Consider the following 26,630-nt stretch of genomic DNA (forward strand, 5'->3'; position numbering starts at 1 on the left):
ACATTTTTCTTCTTTTTTTCTACTTTCTCCTGAAAAGGAGGAGAGATCAATCAACAAATTCTGAACTTAACAATATGTGGCAGAGATTGGAATCTCAGCCAAGAATATCTATGGATAAAGTACAGCTGTGTACCTACCATAAATGTAGATGTTCGAGTGTATTCACTGTTGCAGTCATTACACTTGGGTCATCCTACTGGCAGGCTACCCTCAGTCGGCCTGAATTCCAAAGTCCTGGTCTGGCGTCTGTTGCTGTCGCCTCTTCCCTGACGTCAGTGCGCCAGGGGTATATAAGATGCAGCCAACACCATTTTCTTCAGTTTTTCTTGCCTCAGATGTCAGGTGCCCCCAAGAAGGTAGGCAATACATATTGCTTATAAAAAACATACAGTAAAATAAAAACAATACCTTCATCTACAAGCAAATACACCACATAGGTTGTATAGGATAGAGAAGTATAGATAAGTCCCAGCAAAGAAAGGGGGATGGAGGGTGGGTAACCTGGACTACAACAGTGAATACACTCGAACATCTACATTTATGGTAGGTACACAACTGTACTATGTTCATCGTGCACTGTTGCAGTCATTACACTTGGGTTGAATCCCAAAGCTGAGGTAGGGCGGCTGGGTCTAAATAGGATTAGGAGTGGCTATGAGGCCCTGCAGAACTGCAGTGGCAAAGCCTGCTCTGGATTTAGAGTAAAGAGGTAAGTGGTAATGTTTGGTAAAAGTGTGCACTGAACTCCAAGTTGCAGCCTCCAAAATTTCCTTGGTTGGCACTCCTCTGAGAAAGGCTGCTGAATTGGCTGCTGCCCTGGTGGAATGTGGCCTAATATTCTAAGGTACTGACTTGCCATGCTGTGCATAGCAAAAACGAATAAAATAGCCTGCTTTGAGATAGCCTTTCCTTGTGATCCTGCAGCATATGCTACAAACAGTTGCTCAGTTTTTCTGAAAGCTTTTGTTTTGTCCAAGTAGAAGCGTAGCTGCCTGTGTATGTCCAAAGAGTGCAGAAGTCTCTCCCCTTTATTCTGGGGATTTGGATAAAATGTTGGCAAATGAATGGTTTGGTTAGGAGCCACACTGGATACTATCTTTGCCATAAATGTTGGGTTTGTCCTTAGAGAAACCCTGTCCGGATGAAAAATGATAAAAGGTTCCACTGCCATTAATGCCTGTAACTCTGAGACTCTTCTTGCTGAAGTTATTGCTAGGAGCAGAGCAGTTTTCCATGATAAGAATTTTAGGTCAGCTGTATTGGCTGGCTCAAAAGGAGGCAGTGTGAGCTTTTCTAAAACAAAGTTGAGGTCCCATGTAGGTATCGGTGCTCTCCTTGGGGGGGGGGGCATGTTTTTTTGCCCCTCTGAGGTACTGTCTTAGCAGTGGATGAGAGAAAATAGGAGGTTCCGTATTGTAATGAGCTGAAATGGCAGAGGCATGGATCTTAATTGATGAGAAGGATAGGCCTTTGTCCAGCATCTAGGTATTGTAAAATCTGAGGAATATTTGGAACAAGTGGTTCAAGTCCTTGTGCCTGGTTCCAAGCACAGAATCTCTTCCATTTTTCTGCATAAGATTTCCTGGTGCTGGGCCTCCTGGCTTCCAAAATGACATCCATAACAGCTTTAGAGACAGGTGTGTTCTGAGTGGCTATATTATCCGCCATGCAGCCAGAATTAAGGTTCTGAGTTGGCTGTTCAGGATCGGATTGTTTTGTTGAGTCAGAAGTTGAGGAATTAGAGGTAAAGTCCAGGCTGGGCCTTGAGACAAGCTCTTTAGGACTGGGTACCAGTGCTGGCGTGGCCAGTCTGGGGCAATCAAAATCATTTTTGGCTTCTCTTGTCTGACTTTTAGGAGCACCTTGGGAGTGAGAGGTAGAGGAGGAAAGGCATAAACTGTTAGAGTTTTCCAGCTAAAAGATAAAGCATCCACTTTCCATGCTTGTGAGTGATAAGTCCTTGTGCAGAATCTCTGTAGTTGGTAGTTGTGAGGGGAGGCAAAGAGATCTATGTCTGGGCATCCCCATTTCCTTGTTATCATGCTGAAGACCTGTGGATTTAGTTTCCACACGTGTGGGTCCATGTGGTTTCTGCTTAGTTCGTCTGCCAGAGTATTTTTCTTTCCTGGCAGGAATTGTGCCTGCAGATGCACTTGACAGGTCTGTGCTGTGTTCCACAAAGTCATGGCTTGCCTGCAGAGGGGGTAGGAATGTGTGCCCCCTTGCTTGTTTATGTACCACATAAAGTACAGTTTTGTACCTACCATAAATGTAGATGTCCGATAGGCATGCATCTGCAGTCCTAACATATGGGTTGTCCTGCCTCAGGCAGCCCTTTTCCAAAGTCTGGGTCTGGCCTCGGCTGATGTCGCACTTCACCCGACGCCATAGCTGCTGTGGTATAAAGGCATTTTCCTCAGTGTTTCTTGCCTCAGATGCCAGGTGCCCTCTAGGAAGGCTAAATTTGGATAAATGCAAATAATTCCAAACAGTAGAGAGCAAAATTATATATATATATATATATATATATATATATATATATATATATACATATATATATATATATATATATATATATATATATACACAAGACAAATACACCATAATAATTTCCCCCAGCTAGCTAAAAGAGGGATAGATACCCTGGAATACCACAGAGGGAAGGAGGGTGGGTAATTGACTGCAGATGCATGCCTATCGGACATCTACATTTATGGTAGGTACAAAACTGTACTATGTCCTTCAAGGATGCATCTGCAGTCCTAACATATGGGTAGAATACCATAGCCAAACTGGGGGAGGAGGCACTAAGATAAAGATGGTGTAGTCAAGATCCCTTGCAACACAGCAGTTGCAAAACCTGCTCGGGATCTGGAGTATAAAGGAAGGTTATAATGCTTGGCAAATGTAAGCACGGAGCTCCAAGTAGCAGCTTCTAAAATGTCTTTGGTAGCCACTGAAAGCTGTAGTGGTGGCTGTAGCTCTTGTGGAATGAGGTCTGATATTTTCAGTTGTTGTCTTCCCATGAAAAGAGTAGCAAAATCGGATGCAATTTCCTATCCATTTTGAGATTGTCTGTTTTGAAATTGCTTTTCCTTGCATTCCTGTTGCATATGCTACCAGAAGTTGGTCAGTTTTTCTATTGGTCTTAGTTCTGTCCAGATAGTAGCGTAATTGTCTGTGCACATCCAAGGTATGTAGCAGACTTTCCCCCCTGTTCTGTGGGTTGGGGAAGAATGTAGGTAAATGAATTGCTTGGTTCAATGATACTCTGGAGACCACTTTTGGCATAAAGGTAGGGTTGGTTCTCAGAGACACTCTATCCTGATGGAAGATAAGGAAGGGCTGTACTGCCATTAATGCCTGTAATTCAGATACCCTTCTTGCTGAAGTGATTGCTAGCAGGAAAGCAGTTTTCCAAGACAAAAACTGTAAATCTGCTGTTGCTGCTGGTTCAAAAGGGGGAAGTGTTAACTTTTCCAGCACAAAGTTGAGATCCCATGTAGGTAAAAGTGGTTTCCTTGGAGGCTTTACGTTTTTGATTCCTCTCAAGAACTGTCTGAGTAGAGGATGAGAGAAGACAGGAGGATCCATGTTGTATTCTGCTGAGATTGCTGATGCATGAATCTTAATGGAGGAGTATGACAGGCCATTGTGGAACAGTTCTGCTAAGTATTCCAGGATGTGTGCTATGTTTGCCAATGAGGCATTTTCTCCCTTTGCTGCACTCCAAATGAGGTATCTTTTCCATTTGGCTGAATAAGTCTTCCTTGTGGAGGGTCTGCGAGCCTCCAGGATAATGTCCTTAACCCTCTGAGATAAATCTGGGTTATTTTGTTTTATGCAATATTCCAAGCAGCTAGCTGCAGTGTTTTCAAGTTTGGATGTAGGATCTTGTAGTTGTTCTGTGTTAGAAGTAAGGGACATAGAGGTAGAGGCCATGCGTGTGTCCGAGACATGCTTCTCAGTAGTGGGTACCAATGTTGCCTCGGCCAGTCTGGAGCTATCAGGATTACCCTTGGCTGATCCTCTTTGATCTTCAGTAGGACTTTGTACATCAAGGGAAGAGGTGGGAATGCATATGTTGTCAGGTTTTTCCAGCTGAAGGAAAGGGAGTCCACCCTCCAAGCAAGTGGGTGGTATGCTCTTGTGCAGAATTTCTTCAATTGGTGGTTGTGTGGGGAGGCGATCAGGTCTATCTCTGGTAGTCCCCAATTCTTTATTATGGTTTTGAAAATATCTGCATGCAGCATCCATTCGTGAGCATCCGTGGTAGTTCTGCTTAAGGTGTCTGCTAGTGAATTTTCTTTCCCTGGTACAAATCTGGCCTGAAGTTGAATGTTGAGATTCAGGGCCATATTCCACAGGTCCATTGCCATCCGGCATAGAGGATATGAGTGTGTACCTCCCTGTTTGTTGATGTACCACATGACTGTGGTATTGTCCGTCCTTATCAGCAGGTGACCTTGTTGAAGGAATGGTCGGAATGCCTGGATTGCAAGTTTAACTGCCAGCATCTCCTTTAGATTTGTGTGTAGATTCAGCTGGTCTTGGGTCCATAGGCCTTGTATGCACTTGTCCACCATGTGCGCCCCCCCCCAGCCTAGGTCTGAGGCGTCCGTGGTGATGGTCTGGATTGGATGAGGTTTGTGGAACGGCAGTCCTCTGTTCAACTGACAGGCCTGAGCCCAACCACTGGAATTCTTGTTTCAGGCATGGAATTATTGGAATCTGGGCTTCTAGACTGTGCTTGTGTTGAGACCATACATTCCTTAGGTACCATTGCAACTTTCTCATATGCAGCCTGGCATGCGGAATCAATATTATGCAGGGTGCCATGTAACCCAGGGCTTGCAGGACTTTCCTTGCAGTAAGCTGAGTTTGTGTTGTTAATGTCATGAAATACACTGGTAGTTGCTTTTGTTTTTCTTCTGTGAGAAAAGCCATCTGAGTTGATGTATCCAGTTCTGCCCCCAAGAATGTTATCCTTCGGGATGGTACTAGTCTTGATTTTTGCATGTTGACTGTGTATCCCAAGGCTTGTAACAGTTGTATGACCTTTTCCAAATCTTTTGTTAATTTTGCCTTGTTGTCCGCTTGTATTAGGCAGTCGTCCAGGTATGGGTAAATTTGAATTCCCTGAAGCCTGCAATGAGCAATTACTGATGCCAGGCATTTCGTGAATACTCTGGGCGCAGTAGATAAGCCAAAGGGCAATGCTGAGAATTGATAATGCTCTGATCCTGCAAGAAATCTGAGGTGTCTTCTGCAATCTGGTCGTATAGGGACGTGCAGGTATGCCTCCTTGAGATCTAGACTCACCAGCCAAGACTCCTTGCCCAGCATGGGAAGAAGTTGCTGGAGGGTCAGCATTTTGAATTTTGGAACAATGAGGTATGTGTTCAGAGCGGACAAGTCGAGAATAGGTCTCCACTGATTTTCTTTTCTTGGTACAAGGAAAAGCCTGGAGTAAAATCCTTGGCCTTGTTCCATATTTCTATAGCTCTCATCCTTAGTAAGTTGTTGATTTGTCTTAGAGCCTGTTTTTGGCTTGGTGGTAGGTTTGGCATTCCTCTCTTTTGGTAGAGTGTGGAAGTGAAACCTGTAGCCTTTGTCTATTGTTTGTAAAGTCCATTTGTCTCCTGTAATGTAATGCCAGTTGTGGGAAAATAAAGCTAGTTTTCCGCCCAAGGGTGCTTCCAGTTGTTCCCTGGTAGGCGGAATCAGAGCCAAGTCATTGTGTCTGCCCTGTGGAAGTAGTTGTAGTTGAATCTGTGGCAGTACTTCTCTGGTTGGTAGGTTGCCACTGACGTCCCCTGTAGGCCCCCCTGGATTGACCTCTGCCTCTTGGGCGTCTATTTATGCCTCTCTGTGCTCTGGAGGTGTCTGGAAAGGACCAATTCTTCGAAGGCCAATTTCTGCTAAACCTCGGAGGTTGGACCTGTAAGAAATCCTTGACTGTTTGGACAGATTTTGCTTTTTCCTCCACCTTCTTTAGAACCTCCTGTGCAGGGGAGCCAAACAAACTTTGTTTCTCCATAGGAGCATCTAGGAGTTTTGACTTAACATGGTCTGGTAAGGATTGTTCTTTTAACCAGGCATGCCTTCAAATCACTGTTCCAGTCATAGCTGATCTAAAGGAAGCCTCCAGTGCATCATAGCCACATTTTAAGAAATGGTTACTGACCTGCTGAGAGTTATGTACCAAATCCTGAAGGGACTTGCGGTCTATAGGTTCAGGAGAGGACAGTTTTTATTTAGCTGGTCTAACAAAAATTCCTGGTACTGAATCATGTGAAATTGACAGTTTAAGGCCCAAGAGTAGCAGAAGTATAAACCTTTTACCCCATCTCTAATGCTCTAGATTCCCTTTCAGAGGGAGAGGATTTTTGGCAGAAGCAGCTGCCACAGCTTTAGGGCCCTGTGAAATGGTTTCAGGATCTGCAACAGGAGCCTTATACAAATGGTAGTGTGTGTCCGGGACCCTGTAATATCTGTCAGGCTTGGCAGGGGCCGGAGGAAGAGAATCAGGGGCAGTACAGGCATCATTATATGCATCATCAACAACTGTTAGTACTGGGGGAATGGCTAAAGGCCTATGCTGTGGTAAGTGTAAGAAAGTCCTTAGCCTTTTCCTTGAATCTGAAAAATCTTGGCCCTGCCATTGAAAGTGTTCCCTTATAGCATGTAAGGTTTAAAGAAAATTCTTCAGGAGGAGAAGCAGAAGGAATGGAGTCTTCTGCATCGGAATCCTCATAAGGAGAGTATGGGCCTTCCTGAGGGGCTGAGATATCGGAGTCATCCGAGGAATAGTCTGTAGAAACAGGTTCCGGGGGTTCAGTCCTAGGCCTCTTATCTGGAGGGGGTTGAGAGGCCCTGTCTGGGTGAGGTTGGGATCCCCTGATCAAAGAAATGAGATCCTCAGCCAGGCTGAGCATTTGAGAACTAGAGGTAGACCTGTGTGAGGGGGTTTTAGCAGGTAAGGCCTTAGAAGATTTAGCTGCTTTAGCCCTGGAAAAAGCCTTGATAGACATAGATGCAGGGGGTCTAGTAGTCCCACGTGCAGGGGTAGTTATGTCTAAAGGAATAGTATCTGACAAATCCTGGGTGCTAGCTTCTGTAGGGGCAATTTCAGTAGCCGATTCAACTATGCTCTGTGAAGGAGGCCTGCGCAGAACCGAGGACTCGGTTTCGCTAAACCGAGACACTCGTGGTTGGCCTAACCGTGGTTTCAGCCGAAACCTGTCGGTCCTTTTCCTTCGCTTTTAGCTAATTGTGTAGTCGGAGTCTCCGACGGCATTTTGTATGCAAAAGCAGGACCAATAAACGTGGAAGGAAGCACAGACTACACAAGCTGATACGTCGTGGTCCGGGCCTAAACAAGGAAGGTAGTAAGAGTGGAAATCCTTATGAGGTATTTGTTTCCCACAAGTTAAACAATTATTTACTTTGTCTGACATCGGCTGAGGCAAGAAAGAGTCCCCAACGGGTACTTAGCTTTTAGAAGTCTTCGTAGAAATCTCTGAATCAACAGCTTCTGCAAGAAAGACGGAGGAAAATGGCGTCGGCTGATGCCTTTATACCACAGCAGCTATGACGTTGGGTGAAGTGCGACATCAGCCGAGGCCAGACCCAGACTTTGGAATCCGCCAATCGAAGATTGCCTGAGGCAGGACAACCCATATGTTAGGACTGCAGATGCATCCTTGAAGGACATCTGTAGTATTGTCCGTTTTTAGTAATAGTTGTCCTGGATGTAGTAGATCTTTGAAGGCTGTCAGGGCATTCTGTACAGCTAGCATCTCTTTTTGATTGATGTGAAGATGCATTTGGTCCATGGGCCACGTGCCCTGAATACATTTTCCTGCCATGTGTGCCCCCCAAGGCATAATCCGATGCATCTGTTGTTAGTGTCTGCCTGGCTGTGGGTAAAGTGAAAGGCTGTCCCTTGTTGTGGTGACAGGCCTGTGCCCACCATTGAAACTCCTGTTGCAGGCAGGGAATAAGAGTTATTATTGTGTGGGAATGTTGAGTTCAAACACTTTTTAGATACCATTATAGCTTCCTCATATGCAGTTTTGCATATGGAATTAGCAGGATGCATGATGCCATGAAGCCCAAAGCCTGCAGAATTTTTCTTGCAGGTAGCTGGGTCTTTGTTGCCATCATTTGAAAGTAATGAGTTAGTTGCCTTTGCTTGTCTGGCGTGAGATAAGCCATCTGGGCAGTTGTATTTAAGCTTGCACCCAGGAATATTATCTCTTGAGAGGGCACTAGTTTTGATTTCTTTTCATTTACTGTGTACCCTAGGCAAATTAGTAATTCTTTTACAAACACCAGATGCTTTAGTAGAATGTCCTTGCTCTCTGCTTGAATAAGGCAGTCGTCCAAGTAGGGATATATCTGAATTCCTTTTTGTCTGCAAAATACAATTACTGGTGCCAGGCATTTTATGAAGACCCTGGGCGCAGTAGGTAAGCCAAAGGGCAGTGCAGAGAATTGGTAATGCATTGAGCCAGCTATGACTCTGAGGTATCTTCTGCAAGATTGTCTGATTGGGACATGCAGCATGGGTAGAAGTTGCTGCAGTGTCAACATTTTGAATTTTGGAACATCCAGGAAAGTATTTAGAAATGACAGGTCCGGTATTGGTCTCCAGGCTTTGTCCTTTCTGGGTACCAAGAAAAGTCTTGAGTAAAATCCTTATCCCTGTTCTTGCTGTGGTACTTTTTGAATAGCTCTCATGTCCATGAGAGCAGAAATTTGTTTTTGTGACTCTGCCCATTGGTTGTGTGGCAGGTCTGGCATACCTTTTGACCTTGGTAGGGTGTGAAAGTGAAACATGTAACCCTGAGAAACAATATTCAGTACCCATTTGTCCTGGGTGATCATGTGCCAATTTTGTAAGAAAAGTGCTAGTTTTCCCCCTAAGGGTGCTTTCAAAAGGTAAGTGCTTGGCTTTTGTAGAGGGAAGTCATTGAGACTGTTTCCTATAAGGTTGCGATTTGTCTTCTCCACCTTTGGGGGCTGAAGCACCCCATTGTTTAGGTCTGTATGAGCCTTGGGGCTGAGATCTGCCTCTTGGGCATCTGTATCTGCCTCTTTGTGGCCTGTCTGACACTGGAAAGGACCAATTTTTAGAAGGCCAGTTCCTGCTAAATCTAGGTGGCTGAACCTGTAAGAAATCCTTTACTGTCTGCATTGATTTTGCTTTATCCTCCATTTTCTTTAACACCTCTTCTGCCTTAACACCAAACAAAGTATCATGCTGTAATGGAGCATCCAATAATTTTGCTTTAACATGATCAGGTAAACTTTGTTCTTTTAACCAAGCATGCCTTTGAATGACAGAGCCTGTAACTGCGGCTCTGCAAGAAGCCTCTAATGAATCAAAACCACATTGTAAAGTATGCTTTCCCACTTGTTAAGCTGCATGCAATAAATCCTGCATTTCCTTATTGTCAGGACATTCTGAGCTTGTAAGCATTTTCTGTTTTAGCAAAGACATTAGGTATTGTTGACATTTAAGCATGTGAAACTGGCAGTTTAAAGCCCTTACAGCTAAAGTAGCAGAAGTGCAAACTTTTTTCCCCCATCTATCCAGTGCTCTAGAATCCCTATCAGAGGGAACAGGGTTTTTTGCAGTGGAAGCCTTGACCCCTTTGGGACCCTGAGAAATTGTTTCTGGGTCAGCAGCAGGGTTTTTATAAAGAAATTTTTGAGAGTCTAAGACCCTGTAGTACCTATCTGGCTTGACTAGTGCAGGGGGTAAAGAATCAGGAGACAAACTGGATTCAGAAAAAACATCATCAACAATATCTAGTACAGGGGGGATTAGCAAGGGGCCTGTGCTGAGGCAGTAAAAGAAAGTCTCTGAACCTTTTCTTGGATTCAGAATAATCCTGGCTCTCCCAGTGGAAATGCTCCCTCATGGTGTGCAGGGTTTCCCCAAAAGAGTAATCCTCAGGAGGAGAGGCTGAAGAGATAGATTCTTCAGCATCAGAGTCCCCATAGGGAGGAAGAGAATATCCCTGGTCTGAAGAGGAATCAGAGGAAATAGAAACCTGGTCAGAGGAGTCATAGTCAGTGTCTTGCCTAGGCCTTTTATCAGGAGGGAGATGGGAACCCCTGATTCAAAGTAAGTAGGTCCTCTGCCATTTTAAGCATCTGTTTCTTTGGCATGGATGACTGACCAGGAGAATGCTGTACTTGCTTCTTTGTCTTTAATGGTGTTTTAGACTTTGCCTTGGCTGCTGAAGTGGACTTGATAGTAAGCTGTGTAGGTCTGAAAACACCCTCAGAAGCCGATGCCTGCTCAGCGGCTCCGGACCCATCTGAGGGAATAGTTTCCATAGGCCCAATACCTTGAGTTTCCAGAGGCCTAGATGTCTCCACGTGGGAGTCGGAGGCAGCCTATGGCTCTGAGGTAGCGGGTGTCAGGGGCTGCAAAAGTGCCTCACTGAGAATCGGCGAACCGGCGACTGGCCTAGAAGAGGCTTTGTCGTCGGTTTTGGACCTCGGATGCCTGTCCTTTTCTTTGTCTTTTTTATGAATTCCGGTCTTCGGTTGTTCCGACGGCATTAAGTAGTTAAACCTGTGGCCAAAGTAATGTAAAGCAAAATCAAACCGACGCTTAATAGTGCGTTGGTTGAATCTAGCACAAAACAGACAACTAGCAACGTCGTGGTCAGGGCCTAGGCAAGGAATACAGTAAGAGTGAAAATCTTTGTGAAGTATTTGCTTCCCACAAGAAATACAATTGTTAACTTTTACTGACATCGGTCTGGAGCAAGAAAAAGTTTCCCCGACGGGGTACTTAGCTTTATTGAAGACTTCGGTTCTGAAATTCAATTTTGAAAATCTCAGGAGTTGGCCGACCGGCACTTGCGAACTGCTTTTGCTTCGGGCACCGCGCGGCAAGAAAGACTGAAGAAAATGGCGTTGGCTGCATCTTATATACCCCTGGTGCACTGACATCAGGGAAGAGGCGCCAGCAACCGAGGCCGGACCAGGACTTTGGAATTCAGGCCGACTGAGGGTAGCCTGCCAGCAGGATAATCCAAGTGCAATGACTGCAACAGTGAAACACGATGAACATCTGCCCCTGTTACTACACTACTACTAGCATAGAATGCAACCTAATTGTATTTAACAACTGAGTGAGTCAACCGATATTCTCTTGTTCCTCAAGGCCCCTTCAGGGATCCTTCTTGCTATCTCCTGTACTTACTCTCTTCCTGATACTTTATTCTGTGAATTTGGTAATTGACCGTTCCAAAGAATAAAGTAGATAATGCATAAACAATTTCTCTAAACAGATCATGGATAATGTACAACCGGTCAACATTATAATTCTTAACAATAAGGAGGGCACTGAGATTGGAAGTCAGTTTGTACTCCCTTGCAGCATCCAGGGATATCACTGTTGAACTGGTTGCTAGAGTTTTGAAACGGTACTTGCATTCTTTTGTAAAACCCATGCAGCTTTTTTTTGGGATACCAGGGGGGCAACTGTTATCCTAGGATCCTCTATGCCCTGGACCTCTAGGTACTTTCTACGCATCTCCAAAACATCACTGGATCTCCACTTAAAATGTTCTCTTGAAGGAAATGCGTTTCTTTGACTAGCCCAGCAATATGGTCTGTCACTGGTGTCACAGTCCAAAGACAAGGACAACAGGATAAAATAAGTCAAGGCTTCCTCATCCAAGTCTGACTCCAAGTGATCCAAATAAGGACCCAAAAATAACTTAATCCCATGTGGTAGAGACTGGGGCATGTTTCTATACAACACATATCTAGCCCTTTACTGTTAGCCATTACAAAGTTAGAGATAGTGTTCTTTATTATCAGAAAACATATGCCAAAATACTTAGAAAACAAGTGGATCCTTCTCAGCCTCTCACACAGGGACAGTTGGAAAACCCTGCTGGGAGAAGCATTCTAATCACACAAATGTAAGCTACAAAAATCAGCCATCTGTCATAGATGTCTGGAAAATGGGATCTAGTCTGGAGACTCCCTCACTTCAGCACAAGCCTGCCTAGGAATGAAGGACAAAACCCCACCTGCTTGCTTCCAAAGAAACCAAGACAGGTGGGAGATTAGACTAAAGCAGGCCAAGTGACAAAGGGTAAATCAAGGACATGCAGATCTTGGAAAGACTGGCAAGGTCACCATGGCCTTGTGCTTTTTGCTTGGCTCCATGACTACCAATAATTTTGTCTTTTCCAGTGTGAGATGCCAATGCCCTTTCTTTAAGTGGAGTTTTGTATATATGTTTGCTCATCAAGAGTTTTCTTGCCAATGTACAGGAGGATGCCCCTTGCACTGATGCAAAGAGTTTCTTCTGCATAAAGAAACCCCAACAATTCTGGGCATGGTGAAGCAGCAACTTCTTGTTGAAGATAGCACTGTGCTCTCATGTTAAGATCTGATGACTCTTCCCAGGTCAAAAAAGGAATTGCAGGTAGTAGTCCTTTGGTAAAATCGTTCTTCAACTGGCACTTTTATTACTACTATTTTTTCTGGGGACATCATAATTAGCAGCAAACAACAATCCAATTAAATCAAATTCAAAGACAGAAAGTTTACTATAAATTAAAGTTTTCGAACTGGGTGCTAATGGCCGAACATTTCTTGCCAGAACATAAATGCAAATGAAGTGGACTGCTCCTCATTTTTGGCTACATTTAAGCTGATGTCCTAGGCAAGGGGAGGCATCCATCCTTGTTCATGGGGATGTCCGAAAGCTCTGAATGTCAGACTGGAAGGGCAGTCAGTCATTTGCAGCTAAATGCACTAGAGATAAGGAAACATAATACAAAAGTGATTCCTACCATGAACATCTAATGATTCTAATAGCTCAAGATATGTTGTAAATGAACTCAGAACAGAATCTGAACATTTCCTTTAAGACCCTTTACTCCCATCTTGTTTTGAAAGATGCATATCAATTTCTCACTTGTCAGTAATGAATGCAGATCAATTCTTTGCTACAAGATGTCCAAATGTTAGCAATCAAGCAATCACCCACCTTCAAATTTACACACTGTAGATGATGCATGTCTAAGCTTAAGTTATAAAGGAAAAAAAAACCACACACACAATGTGTGGAAAGGTGACATTTGGATTAAACAAGTCCTTTAACAGACTTACAGCACAGCCAGAGTTTGGTCAGCAGTCTGAAGAGAATAATCATGTTGTCCTGAGTATCCGATGTAGCCATATAGACAGGCAGACAGCTTGGCTTCAGAAGCCCCCAAATCCTAAACACCACCATCAACTCTCTAAGCATGCCTAACGATGCACCATCACGCAGGAAGCTATGGCCTGGTCGTACTGGTGATCCCTGGAAACAAAGGAAGTTAGTGAATATTAACATATTCCAACAAAATAATCCGGATCTATTACATTAAGGCAAACAATAGACAAATATATTTTTCTGTGAAAATAAACTATTATTACCTCATATTACCTGAAAAACACTCCTCCCTGATGGGTCCTTGGTTGGGTATCATCTTCATCAGCCATAAAGGAAAGTTATGCAAAATCTTACCATGACCATAGATGTCCTTCTTTTCCATGTTGCAGTATTCACCAGTGGGTTTACCCTTCTTTCCCATCAGCTTGTTTGGCCAGGTTTCCAAAGCTTTTCCAGTCCCTGATAGTGCGTCGGATGTCTAACGTGTTGGCAGGTAAGTGGGCCATAAATGTGATATCTGCGCACACCTGTCCTCAGAACCAAGGAGCCCAAGACGGAGCCAGTCCTGATGACATAGCCTGTATAGGAGAAGTGGAGAGCAAGTGCAAGGAGAGCATGGGGGTGGAGGAAGGGAAGGAATACTGGAACATGGAAGAGGAGAAGATCTATGGTTAGGGTAAGATTTTACACAACTTTCCTATATCCTTCTATTCCAATGTTGCAGTATTCACTAATGGGTGAGTACAAAAGCTCACTGGTGGCTGGGAGGTGGTCTAGATGAGGAATCCAGGAACCCATGCAGGATAGCCCTGGCAAATCCTGCCCTGGTCCTAGAGATGTGGTCCAGTTTAGAGTGCCTGGTGAAGGTGTGCACAGAGGACCAGGTAGCTGGTTCCAGAATGGAGTTAGTATCTAGACATTTAGCTCCAGAGGAGGCCATGACACTTGTAGAATGGGATTTGGCATTGCCCATCAGTGTCTTTCCATGGTGAGAGTAATAAAAGGAGATGGCCCTAGCAATTCAGGAAGAGATGATTTGTTTCCCTACACTTTCCCCATAGCCCTGGGGTGGAAGGGAAACAAACAGCTGTTCTGATTTGTGTTTAGGCTTTGTCTTATGCAAGTAGAAATTAAGTTGCCTGTGGACATCTAGGGAGTGAAGGACTCTCTCACTGTTTCCCTGAGGGTTTGGAAAGAAGGTAGGCAGGTGGATAGCCTGATTTAGAGAGGTCATTGACCACTCTAGGAGTGAAGGAGGGATTAATCCTGAGGGTGACCCTATCCATATGGAAAACTAGGAAATGTGGGGTAGCTAGCCATAAGGGCTTGGAGCTCTGAAACTCTCCTGGCTGAAGTCAAAGCTACTAGCAAAACTGTTTTCCAAATGCAAAATTTCAAGTCAGCCTTGCCAGCTGGTTCAAAGGGTGGTAGAGTGAGTTTTTCCAGTACATAGTTAAGATCCCAGGGAGGAGGGGTCTTAAGTGTAAAACACCCTTTAGGAACAGTTTGGCTGGAAGTTTGGAAGCTAGTGGAGGCTCCATAGGCAGGCAGAAATGGCAGACAGGTATGCTTTTAAGTAGGAGTAAGACAAGCCTGTCTTCAGCAGTTGACACAGGTAAGACAGAATAACAGACAGGTCACTGTCCAACAGCTCTACCTGTCTTTTGTGACACCAGATAGAAAACCTTCTCCATTTTGAGAGAGATGATTTCCTTGTGTTTGGTTTCCTGGCCTCCTGCAGGATTGAGAGCACATCCTCAATGTACAGGTGCCTGAAGGGGATCAGAATCCTATCAGTTACAGGGAGAGGTGCAGGGATCTCCAGTGTGTGTGTGAATCTGTGTCCCCTGGTGCTATGTGAGTAGATCCACTGAGGGGGGTAACTTGTGGTGATTGCTCTTGAATAGATAAAGAAGGGGAACCAGTGCTGCCTTGGCCAATAGAAGATCACCAACAAGATTTTTGGTGAGTCCTGCTGAATTTTCAGTAGGAAAGTGAGGGGGGGGTGTACAGGAATCTCCCCTTCCAAGACATTAAGAAGGCATCTGTTTGAAGAGCCTTCAGGTTGTGTGTTCTGGAGCAATAGCTCTGGAGTTGCCTGTTTGTGAAGGAGGCGAACAGGTCTATCTGTGGAACACCCCACCTGTGAATCAGATCTAGGAATACCTCCCTTGACAGCATCCGTTCATGGCTGTCTGAGGAGGTTCTGCTTAAGAAGTTTGCCTGACAATTGTGTTGGGACGGGATGTAGCCTGCCTGGAGGCAGATCCCCTGGGAGACAGCTAGATCCCTTACCTGTAAGGCTAGCCTGCAGAGGAGGTAGGAGTTCATCCCTCCTTGCTTGTTCAGGTACCACATCACTGTGGTGTTGTCTGTGAAGATCTTCAGAATGCCCTGTTGAGGAAAGGTAGAAAGGCCTGCAGGGCCAGAAGTGTGGCTGACATTTCCTGAATGTTGATATGCCATTGTTTGTGTTTGTCTTTCCACAAACCTTGCACTGTTCGTGTCCAACGTTGCCCCCCAGCCCAGATCTGATGCGTCTGAGTGCATGATCTGAGAAGGGGAGAGCAACTGTAGGGGGAGACCTGGGTTTAGGGCCACCTGGGCCAGCCACCACTTCAGCTCTTAATGGAGGCAGGGAGAAGTGGGAATCTGAACTCTAGGGGGTGTGAGTGCCGGGCCCATACTGAGAGAAGATACCACTGCATCTCTCTCATGTGTAATCTTGCCAGAGGTAGCATGGGAATAGTGGCAGCCATGTGCCCAAGACATTTGAGGAATTCCCTGGCAGTCAGGGCAGGTGAAAGGAGGGCAGATTAAAGGAGTTGGATCAGAGAAAGCACTTTCCTAAGATAGGAAGGCCATCCTGAGGTCTGTTCTGATTCTGCATCCTAGGAAGACAATGTCTTATATAGAATTTAGTTTGGATTCGTGGAAGTTTATGAGGAACCCTAGAGAATGCAGCAGGAGAAAGAGGTTCTTTGTGTAGGTAAAGAGGGTTTGTCTGTCTGCTGCTTGAATGAGCAGGTTGTCTAGGTATGGGAAAATTTGCATACCTCTTGTTCTACAGTAAGCAATGAGTGAGGCTAGGCATTTTGTAAATACCCTTGGTGCAGTGGAGAGTCCAAAGGGCAAGGTACAGAACTGAAAATGCAAGGAGCCTGGTTTGAATCTGAGGAATTTTCTGGAGGACGGTTTTATGGGAATATGTAGATAGGCCTCCTTGATGTCCAGGGTCACCATAAAGGCCTAGGGAAGGATGAGAGGAAAGAGAATGGGTAGTGTTATCCTGAAGGAGGGAACCTTCAGGAATGGGTTGAGGCGGGAAAGGTCTAAGATGGGTCTCCATAGTCCCTCCTTCCTGGGCACCAGAAATATTCTGGAGTAGAAGCCTTTCCCTCGAGCAGAGAGTGATACAAGTTCTATGGTGCCTTGGAGCAACAGGTTGTTTAGGACCTCCGGAAGGAGGGACCACTGAGAGGAGGAGGTAGTGGTATAGAAGTTTTGGGGGAGGAGACATCCAAGATATGAAGTAACCCTCCTTGAGGATAGACAAAACCCATTTGTCGGACGTCACTAGGGTCCATGCAGGGAGGCAGTGAGAGAGACGGGAGGAAACAGGTATGGTAGGAGAGGGAGAGGGGAAGAAAAGGAGGCAGGCAGTCAGATGCTGCCTGCCCTTTCTGGAAAGGGGGGGTCTCTGGGCACTGGCCTGAGGAGTCCTAGGCTGAGTAGCTTGTCTCCTGTGTGGTCTTCTAGACCTGGAGGGGGCAGAGGGCCCAGAAGACTTCCTTATAAATTGTGTCTTGGCTGGGTAGTTCCTCTGGAATTTTGGGATAGGAGAGACAAGAAGATGCTTGAGATCTTGGCGAGCTTTCCCTTTTTGCTGAAGTGACTTAAAGAGATCAGCTACCTTGGAGCCAAAAAGGGCAGAGTGATCCAAAAGAGCATCCAAGAGTTTAGCCTTAAAATCATCCGGTAGGGGCTGTAGACGCAGCCAGGAGTATCTCTTCAATACACAGGCAGATGCAACTGACCTGGCAGAGGCCTCTGCTGCATCACAAGCACACCTTAGAGAATGTTTATTGACTTGGGAGATGAGCCCAAGCAAGGAAAACAGGGATGCCTTTGCAGAGCAGTCAGGGATCTCATAGAGTTCCTTAGAAGCATTATCCAGTAAGGCCAAGAAGTATTTGGCCATGTGTGACTAGTAATTAGTAGATCTGAAGGCTAGGGTAGCCGAAGTGTACATCGTCTCCCCCCCCCCCCCCACCTCTCCATGGCCTTGTTTTTATCTCCAGGCAGGACAATGGTAGTAGGGAGAAGTTTGATTGCCCTATCAGTGGCAAAATAAATGGTTGCTGGGTCAGCTGGCAGGCATCTGAAAAGGATTTTTTCTGCATCGGGTACCCTATACAACTGGTCTGCCCCTCTAGGGGCAGGTGGCTGGGAATCTGGGTTTATGCATGCCGCTGCAAAAGCATCCAGGAAGGCAGGCTGGACAAGAGGAATAGGAGCCGGATTAAGAGATTCCATCTGGATCAAGTCATAGAATCTTTTGTTGCTCAGACATGTTTGAACAATCCCATTTAAAATGTTCCCTCATAAGACAGATGGTGTCCCCGAAGGTAAGGTCTTTCACAGGGGAGTTAGGTTCAGTAGGGGCCTCTTCTGGGAATCCATACCCCAGAGAGGAAGAAATTTGTGAAGAGTAAAACAAGGAGTCCTCTGAGGAGTCGGACATTTCCTCTTCTGCAGGTTAGCTAAGAGTTGTCTCAGGCTGAATAGGCTTGGGACTAAGAAGAGGTGGAGCAACATGAGGGAAGTCTGGCGTAGGCCTAAGGGCCAGGAAGCTGTTGGAGAGGCTCTGACTGAAGGTCTGCCAGTCTGGCAAGGTCTCTGGGGTTGAGGCAATATGCCTTGTCTTCTGTTTTTTTCTTTGAAGGCCTAACTGACGTCTGGCTGGAGGTCAGCCTTGAAGTAACAGAAGGAGCAGCTGAGGCTTGCGCTGAAGCGCCCATCCCAGAAGCTGGTTCCCCCCTGGCATCTGAATCAGGCACCAGGATATCCTCCCCGGACTTGTCGTCTGCTCTGGATTGTGCAGCTTCTTGATAGGTACCCTTCTTTATCTGAAGTGGCGGACGCCGGTTCCTCGGCCAAGCTAATGGTGGCTACAGACTGAGAATCGGCAGAGGGAGGCATGGAGGAAGTAGACAACCTTGCGGTCTTGGTCCTCTTCCTGGGTGGTTCAGATGGGGTGTCGGAAGCAGCTTCCATTCCAAGAGCTATCTGTCTAAGGCGCTGGTTTTCAAGGTACAAGTCAAGGGCCTGAAGTCAGCTTCAAAGGGTCTTACAGGCGAATGAGTTACAAATGGCACAGTTTTTATAATCGTGATCCCTACCCAACAAAATAGACACTGGTCATAGGTGTCTTTGTGGGGAATCTGGCGACTACAGTTGCAGTTGCTCTTACCGGACATTAACAGGCTATAGTAAATACAAAAGGACTGAAGAAACCCCCCCAATGGGGTACTTATCTTAATGCAAAACTGATCCGACTCCCATGAGTAGCAGGAACACCTGGCATACGGCTAGCGGCTGAGAGGTTCTGAGGATAGGTGCATGCAGACATCACATTTATGGCCCACGTACCTGCCAACACGTCAGACATCCAACGCAACATCAGGGACTAGAAAAGCTTTGGAAACCTGGCCAAACAACCTGATGGGAAGAAAGGTAAACCCACTACTGAATACTGCAACACTGGAACAGAAGGACATCCCAGTGTACTTTCTGCAAAATCCCACATTCACACAAAGATGCACATGTGTTTCAATGCATACTGTGCAGTAATGTACTGATTACTTAAGTGTACACATTCCCAGACCCTGCTAACTAAATCCCACCCCAAAGTGAGCACATTACTGAAAATCAAGAAATAATAAACTTCTGATACTTGCATCATTAAACAAGTAATTCAAAAGTATAAATCTTCCTATCTTACATGGAACTCCCAACAGTTAAAGCTGGAAAATCTACCTTTGGATGAAAAGTATCCAAATGAGTGTTTCTTCCCCAAACACAATTTCCACATTAGCAAGTCACAGATCATGTTTGCCTTCTCCAAGTATAAAATCACAGTCTGCATGGGTACTGGGCTTTACTCTTGCAGTATGCTTCTCTTTTTTCCCATGAACATGCAATCATAGCTATTATACTTACATGAGGTGGGTGTGGGGAGAGAAGTGACCCATACAGAAGATGCAGAGTGGCATGCCCCCTGTGAAGAATCTATGGTGTAGCAGTTTTACATGCAGATTACACGGGTTTGTTTTTGATCCTATTGGACTGATAAAACTGCAGTGAGTGGGCTGTGCAGTGATATGTCACACTGGATCCACCAAAGCAGGCAGATGGAGGGAGGCTATTCCTGACATATCAAAAAAGGTCCTCTCTCAGAGCAAATGCTCTAGGAAGAGCATTATATATCACATCACCTATCATCAAGGTAACAACAAGGGCATTCCTAGATGGGTCTTTGGCTGGGCTGAATTTCAAGGAGTTATCTTGAGTATATAAGGAGACAATGGCTTGACCAAGCAGAACATAAAAACGGGTCATGGGAGCAGCAATTTCTCAAATGTACCCAGACTCCCAAGAGTCAGACATGAGACAGTGCTTGGAAAGGATGACAAAACCATTAAAAAATAAATGTCTGCAACACAAGTGAAACCTTCCCCTCACTCAAAGAGATAAGCAAATTGTCCACCTTCCTCAAATCCTGCACCCACTTTAAATAAAATAGGAACTGGTGGTGCACATCCAGGATTTGAAGGGCAGCATCTCTTTGCAGTTTCAAATTCAGTAAAAAAAGGTTCCACTATTGCTTACCCAGGAACATCTGGATGAAGCTACAATCAATGAACACAACCAGTTGCGCCTTTGTGCAAAAAAAAAAAAAAAAAAAAAATTGGTAACTCTACCACCCCACAAAGACATGGTAGGATGAATAGACTAATTCAGAGACCATTCAGAAATTACTTTTTAAAGAAAGGTTGGTTCAGAGGAACACACTACCCTTGCAAAACACCATGTATAATTCCCTAAAAAATAGCATGAAAAAGTCTGAAATCCTACATACAGAAATAATACCACCTGGAAAAAAAAATTCCATGACAACAATTTCAAGGACACTAAGTCAGCAAGGTTACATGGTGAATGAACACTGTCAATCAAAACTTCAGATCACATGAAGGGGAAAGGGTTATTCGGTAGAATACACACATGCAGCATTCCTTTTGGAAACTGCTTACCTATACAGAGCTGGGCCATACTATTTCTCCAAGGTCTTGACGCATACTGACAGCTAATACATGCACAGTGACCATGAAATAACTGGCACCTAAATCATACAGGTGTGTGAGAGAAGTTAAAACCTCCTACAGTGGTACAGGTCATGCTGTGCCCAAACTAACTACTTCCACTTGGAGATGCAGGCCTGTCAGATGGAAGGTTTCTTAATAGTTGCAATAACCCCCACAATTCATAAAGACAAACCCAGCAGGTTAAGGTGCTCTGTAAGTGATAGCTTGGAATTTGTGTGTTTATATTCTGCTCCTGGTGAGAGAAGGAGTTGAGTGCACTAATTCCTGACAGTTTCTGGTTGGGGAGCAAGTGTCTGTGCTTGACATTCCTGATTGGTCTGCTTGCTCTTCAAGGCATCTACCAGGAAAAGGCTTCAAAAAGCCTGCAGACTCTTGCACCATATTGGACACGACTATGCATCACCAAACAGGCTGTGACCTGCTTTTCATCTTGAGATTAGTGCTAATGTTTTGCTTCTGGTGAGAGAAGAAGCAATGGAGCACTGCATCCAAACAAAATGAAACTGTGGTGAGACCAGCACTAGTAGCAGCCAGGCAGTAGCCATTCATGCGACTCTCCTCTTTTCATAATTCTTTGCTTTCAGTAAGTACTGTTTGATTTGTTTCTGTCTTCAGAATATCTGCCTAGATACTTCACCCTTAAATTTTCTGGGTCTACTTATTAGTTTGCCCTCAAGTGTTTGGCAGTGCCCTGTACAGACAGACATCTTGAGTAACATTTTCCTGTAAAAGCAGTTTTGAAATTTCACCAATACCTAGTTGCACACAGGACAACTAGGTTGCAGTAACAAGCTCTATCCTCAGAGTTACAAACCGGATACTCCCGACATTGCTTTAAATTCTGACTCCAACTGTCTAATCAATAAAAAAGGGTCTGTTGCCATGGATGTGTACCTTTCCACTATCTCTGTTACCAGCTTGGTGGACATAGGCATCCTGAGGCAATGTAGAAAAGTACAGTTTTGTACCTACCATAAATGTAGATTGTTCGAGGATCCACATTGCTGCAGTCATAACCTGTGGGTAGTCCACTGTCCTCGGTCGGCCCGAATACCAAAGGGTTAGGCTGGCGTCGGTCATGGGCGCCCGGAGCTGACGTCAGTACGTAGTAGTACTTAAGCGCATGACCGACGCCATATTCTCAGTTTTTCTTGCCCCAGATGTCAGAAGGCCTTAAAAAGAAAAGGCCAGAGCCATAAAGGAGAGAAATAACAATTACCCCCAAGTAATAATAACAACAACAACCACAACCCCAAACCAAAGCGGGGAAGGAGGGAGGGAAAATAGGACTGCAGCAATGTGGATCCTCGAACATCTACATTTATGGTAGGTACAAAACTGTACTATGTTCTTCGTCTCACATTGCTGCAGTCATAACCTGTGGGTAGAATCCCAAAGCAAAGGAAAAGGGAGGCTGGCAAACTAAAGGCATTAGGGGCTGCTAACATGCCCTGTAAGACTGCAGTGGCAAACCCAGCCCTGGACTTGGAGAAAAGAGGGAGATGATAATGCTTAGTAAAAGTATGAACTGAACTACAAGTAGCTGCTTCCAAAATGTCCTTAGTAGCTACACCCTCAAAAAGCAGTAGAAGTGGCCATAGCCCTAGTGGAATGAGGTCTAATCCCAGCAGGAACATTCTTCCCATGATGAGAATAACAAAAAGCAATGCAATTACCAATCCACTTTGAAATAGTCTGCTTTGAAACAGCTTTCCCTTGTGAACCCAAAGCAAAAGTAACAAATAACTGTTGAGTCTGTCTGAACTCCTTAGTTCTGCTCAAATAATAACGCAACTGCCTGTGTATATCCAAAGAATGCAAGATTGTTTCCCCCTTAGTTTGGGGATCAGCATAAAAGGTAGGCAAATGGATAGACTGGTTCAAGGCCACATTAGAAATCACTTTTGGCATGAAAGTAGGGTTAGTACGCAAAGAAACTCTATCCTTATGGAATATTAGAAAGGGTTCAACTGCCATGAGAGCCTGCAATTCAGATACCCTTCTGGCAGAAGTAATGGCCAACAAAAAGGCGGCCTTCCAAGACAAAAACTTCAATTCAGACGTAGCTGCAGGTTCAAAAGGAGGCAAAGTAAGCTTCTCCAACACAAAATTGAGATCCCAGGAAGGAGTAGGAGCTCTACGTGGGGGTCTTATATTTTTTGCCCCTCTAAGAAATTGCTTAAACAAAGGGTGAGAAAATAAAGGAGGGTCACAATCATAGTGAACAGAAATGGCTGCAGCATGAACCTTCACAGAGGAAAACGACAAACCCTTGTCCAGTAATTCAGTAAGGTACTGCAGTGTACAACTCAAATTATGTACTGAGACATCAAAATCCTTTGTTGTGCTCCAAAGAAAAATTCCATTTATCAGCATAAACTTTTCTAGTGCTAGGCCGCCTAGCTTCCAAAATGACATCCAAAACCTGCTGGGGAAGCTGAGAACCCACAGGCTCTAAAACAGAATACGCCAGGCCATCAGATGCAGGGACTGCACCCTGACATTGAGCAAATGACTGCTTGACTGGGACAACAAATGAGGAAGCTGTGGTAAAGGCCAAGGAGGCTCCTGAATTAAACTCCTCAGCAGAGGATACCAGCGCTGACGTGGCCAATCTGGTGCTATTAAAATCATGCAAGGCTTGTCCCTCCTGACTTTCAAGAGTACCTTGGTAAGGAGAGGCAGAGGAGGAAAAGCATAGACGTGAAGGTTGTTCCAACTAAAAGATAGAGCGTCCACTTTCCAAGCTTTTGGGTGAAACATCCTTGTGCAAAATTTTGGTAGTTGGAAATTTAGAGGAGAAGCGAACAGATCTATGTCTGGAGTTCCCAAGCCACTGTCAACTGTTGAAATACCTGAGGATCCAATTTCCACTCGTGGGGATCCACAATTTGTCTGCTCAATACATCTGCTAGGGAGTTCTGTGCTCCTGGCAGAAACCGTGCTTGAAGAGTGATGTGCAACCGCAGAGCAGTCTCCCACAATATCATAGCTTGTCTGCAAAGAGGGTAAGAATGGGTCCCCCTGCTTGTTGATGTACCACATGACTGTAGTGTTGTCTGTTTGAATCAACACCTGTCCTGGTTGAAGTAGGCCCTTGAAAGCCATCAGGGCAAACTGGACTGCTAACATCTCCTTCATGTTGATATGCAAATGCTGTAATTTGGGAGGCCACGTGTCTTGAATCCATTTCCCATTGAAGTGTGCTCCCAAGCCAGGTCTGAGGCATCCGTCGTTAAGATCTGACTCGCCTCTGGTCGGGTCACAGAGAGTCCCTTGTTTAGGTGACATTCCTGTGCCCACCACAAGAATTCCTTCTGGATGCACGGTATTATCGAATGACAGTGTCCAAATCGTGGCAGTGTTGAGTCCATACACTTTTGAGATACCATTGTAGCTTCCTCATATGCATTTTGGCATTGGGAAGTACCAGAATGCAAGATGCCATGAACCCCAAGGCTTGAAGGACTGTCCTTGCAGTCAGCCTGGACCGTACTGATAATTGCTGGAAGTAGAGGTGAAGAGTTCTTTGTTTGTCCGGGGTCAGAAAAGCCATCTGAGAGGCTGTATTCAGTCTCACACCCAGAAAGCACATGTCCTGAGAGGGTACTAGACTGGACTTTGTTTCGTTCACAGAATACCCTAGGCACCTTAAAACTGCCATCACATACTGTAGCTGTTGAAGTAACTTGTCTTTGTCTTGAGCAAGAATCAAGCAGTCGTCCAGATAAGGATAAATTTGTATTCCCCTCAGTCTTAAGTAAGCTATTACAGGAGCCAGAAAGTACAGTTTTGTACCTACCATAAATGTAGATGTCCGAGAGGAATGCATCTGCAGTCCTTACAAATGGGTTGTCCTGTCGTCAGGCAGCCCTTCGGTCGGCCGGATTCCAAAGTCTGGGTCTGGCTTCGGCTGGTGTCGCACTTCACCCGACGTCATTGCGGCAGTTCTTCGGGTATAAAGGCATCAGCCGACGCCATTTTCCTCAGTGTTTCTTGCCCCAGATGCCAGGTGCCCTCTTGGTAGGCTAAATTTGGATAAATGCCAAAGTTTCCAAATAGTAGAGAGCAAACACACAAAATAAACATGTATGTACATATATACAAACAAATACACCATAATAGATCCCCCCCAAGCTAGCTGAAGATTGGTAAGTACCCTAGAGTACCTCAGAGGGAAGGAGGGGTAATCCTGACTGCAGATGCATTCCTCTCGGACATCTACATTTATGGTAGGTACAAAACTGTACTATGTCCTTCAAGGATGCATCTGCAGTCCTTACAAATGGGTAGAATACCATAGCTAAACTAGGGGAGGAGGTAATGAGAATAGATTATGGTGTAGTCAGGATCCCTTGCAAAACAGCAGTGGCAAAACCAGCACGGGATCTAGAGTATAGAGGTAAGTTATAATGCTTGGCAAATGTATGCACGGAGGTCCAAGTAGCAGCCTCTATAATGTCCTTGGTAGCCACCGTGAAGAAAGCTGTGGTAGTGGCTGTGGCCCTTGTGGAGTGAGGCCTGATGTTCTCTGGAGTTTTCTTTCCATGGTAGGAGTAACAAAATCTAATGCAATTTCCTATCCATTTGGAGATTGTCTGTTTAGAAATTGGTTTTCCTTCTTTTCCTGTTGCATAAGCTACCAGAAGCTGGTCAGTTTTTCTATTGTTTTTTGTCCTGTCCAGGTAGTAGCGTAATTGCCTGTGTACATCCAAGGTATGTAAGAGCTTTTCTCCCCTGTTCTGTGGGTTGGGGAAGAATGTAGGAAGGTGGATAGCCTGATTTAAAGAGACTCTGGATACCACCTTAGGCATAAATGTAGGATTTGTTCTCATGGACACTATCTTGATGGAAGATCAGGAAGGGTTGTACTGCCATTAATGCTTGTAGTTCAGAGACCCTTCTTGCTGAAGTTATTGCCAGCAGGAAGGCAGTCTTCCAGGATAAGTATTGCAAGTCTGCTGTAGCTGCTGGCTCGAAGGAGGTAGAGTCAGTTTTTCTAGCACAAAGTTCAAGTCCCATGCTGGCAATGGAGGTTTCCTGGGAGGTTTTACATTTTTAATTCCCCTCAGAAACTGTCTGAGCAGAGGATGCGAGAAGACAGGAGGATCCAAGCTGTATTGTGCTGAAATAGCTGATGCATGTATCTTGATGGAGGAATAGGACAGGCCTGTGTGGTAGAGCTCCGCCAAGTACTCCAGGATGTTGGCTGTGTTCACCAGTGTCACATCTTGCCCCTTTGCAGTACTCCAGATGAGATATCCTTTCCATTTTGCTGCATAATTCTTTCTTGTTGAAGGTCTACGAGCCTCCAGGATTATGTCTTTAACCCTTTGGGATAAATTTGGGTTAATTTCTGTTATGTAATGTTCCAGGCAGTTAGCTGCAGAGTTTTTAGGTTTGGATGCAGAATGTTGTAGTTGTTCTGTGTCAGCAGTAATGGGATCAGGGGCAGTTTCCATATTTGTTTCCAGGACATGCTCCTCAGCAGTGGGTACCAATGTTGTCTTGGCCAGTCTGGGGCTATCAGAATGATCCTCGGACGTTCCTCTTTGATCTTGAGAAGCACCTTGTGCATCAAAGGAAGTGGTGGGAATGCGATGCTGTCAGGCTTTTCCAACTGAAGGATAGGGAGTCCACCTTCCAAGCAAGTGGGTGGTAAGTCCTTGTGCAGAATTTCTTCAACTGGTGATTGTATGGGGATGCAAACAAGTCTATTTGTGGTAATCCCCATTCTCTTGTGATGGCTTTGAAGATGTCCGGATGCAGCATCCATTCGTGGGCATCTGTTGTAGTTCTGCTTAATATGTCTGCTAGAATGTTTTCCTTCCCTGGTACATAAATTGCCTGTAACTGAATGTTGTAGCTCAGAGCCACATCCCATAGGTCTAGTGCCAGCCGGCATAGGGGGTATGAGTGTGTGCCTCCCTGTTTGTTGATGTACCACATAACTGTGGTGTTGTCTGTCCTTATCAACAGCTGGCCTTCGTGGAGAAGAGGTCCGAATGCCTGGATTGCCAATTTTACTGCCATCATTTCTT

The 26,630-nt window shown here is 45.0% G+C and overlaps 1 protein-coding gene across 1 annotated transcript in view; it reads right to left on the reverse strand.

Moving 5' to 3' along the window:
• Positions 1-26,630, reverse strand: part of MED16 (mediator complex subunit 16) — a gene marked incomplete in the record, with an annotated part of 716,440 nt that overhangs the window by 117,728 nt on the left and 572,082 nt on the right. The window contains 1 exon segment of the mRNA XM_044053797.1: positions 13,159-13,351. Within this exon segment, the coding sequence (XP_043909732.1) occupies positions 13,159-13,351 (193 nt within the window).

Source organism: Protopterus annectens, chromosome 13.part0 (assembly GCF_019279795.1).
Source record: "Protopterus annectens isolate FY-2018-M chromosome 13.part0, PAN1.0, whole genome shotgun sequence".
NCBI classification, from domain to species: domain Eukaryota; kingdom Metazoa; phylum Chordata; order Ceratodontiformes; family Protopteridae; genus Protopterus; species Protopterus annectens.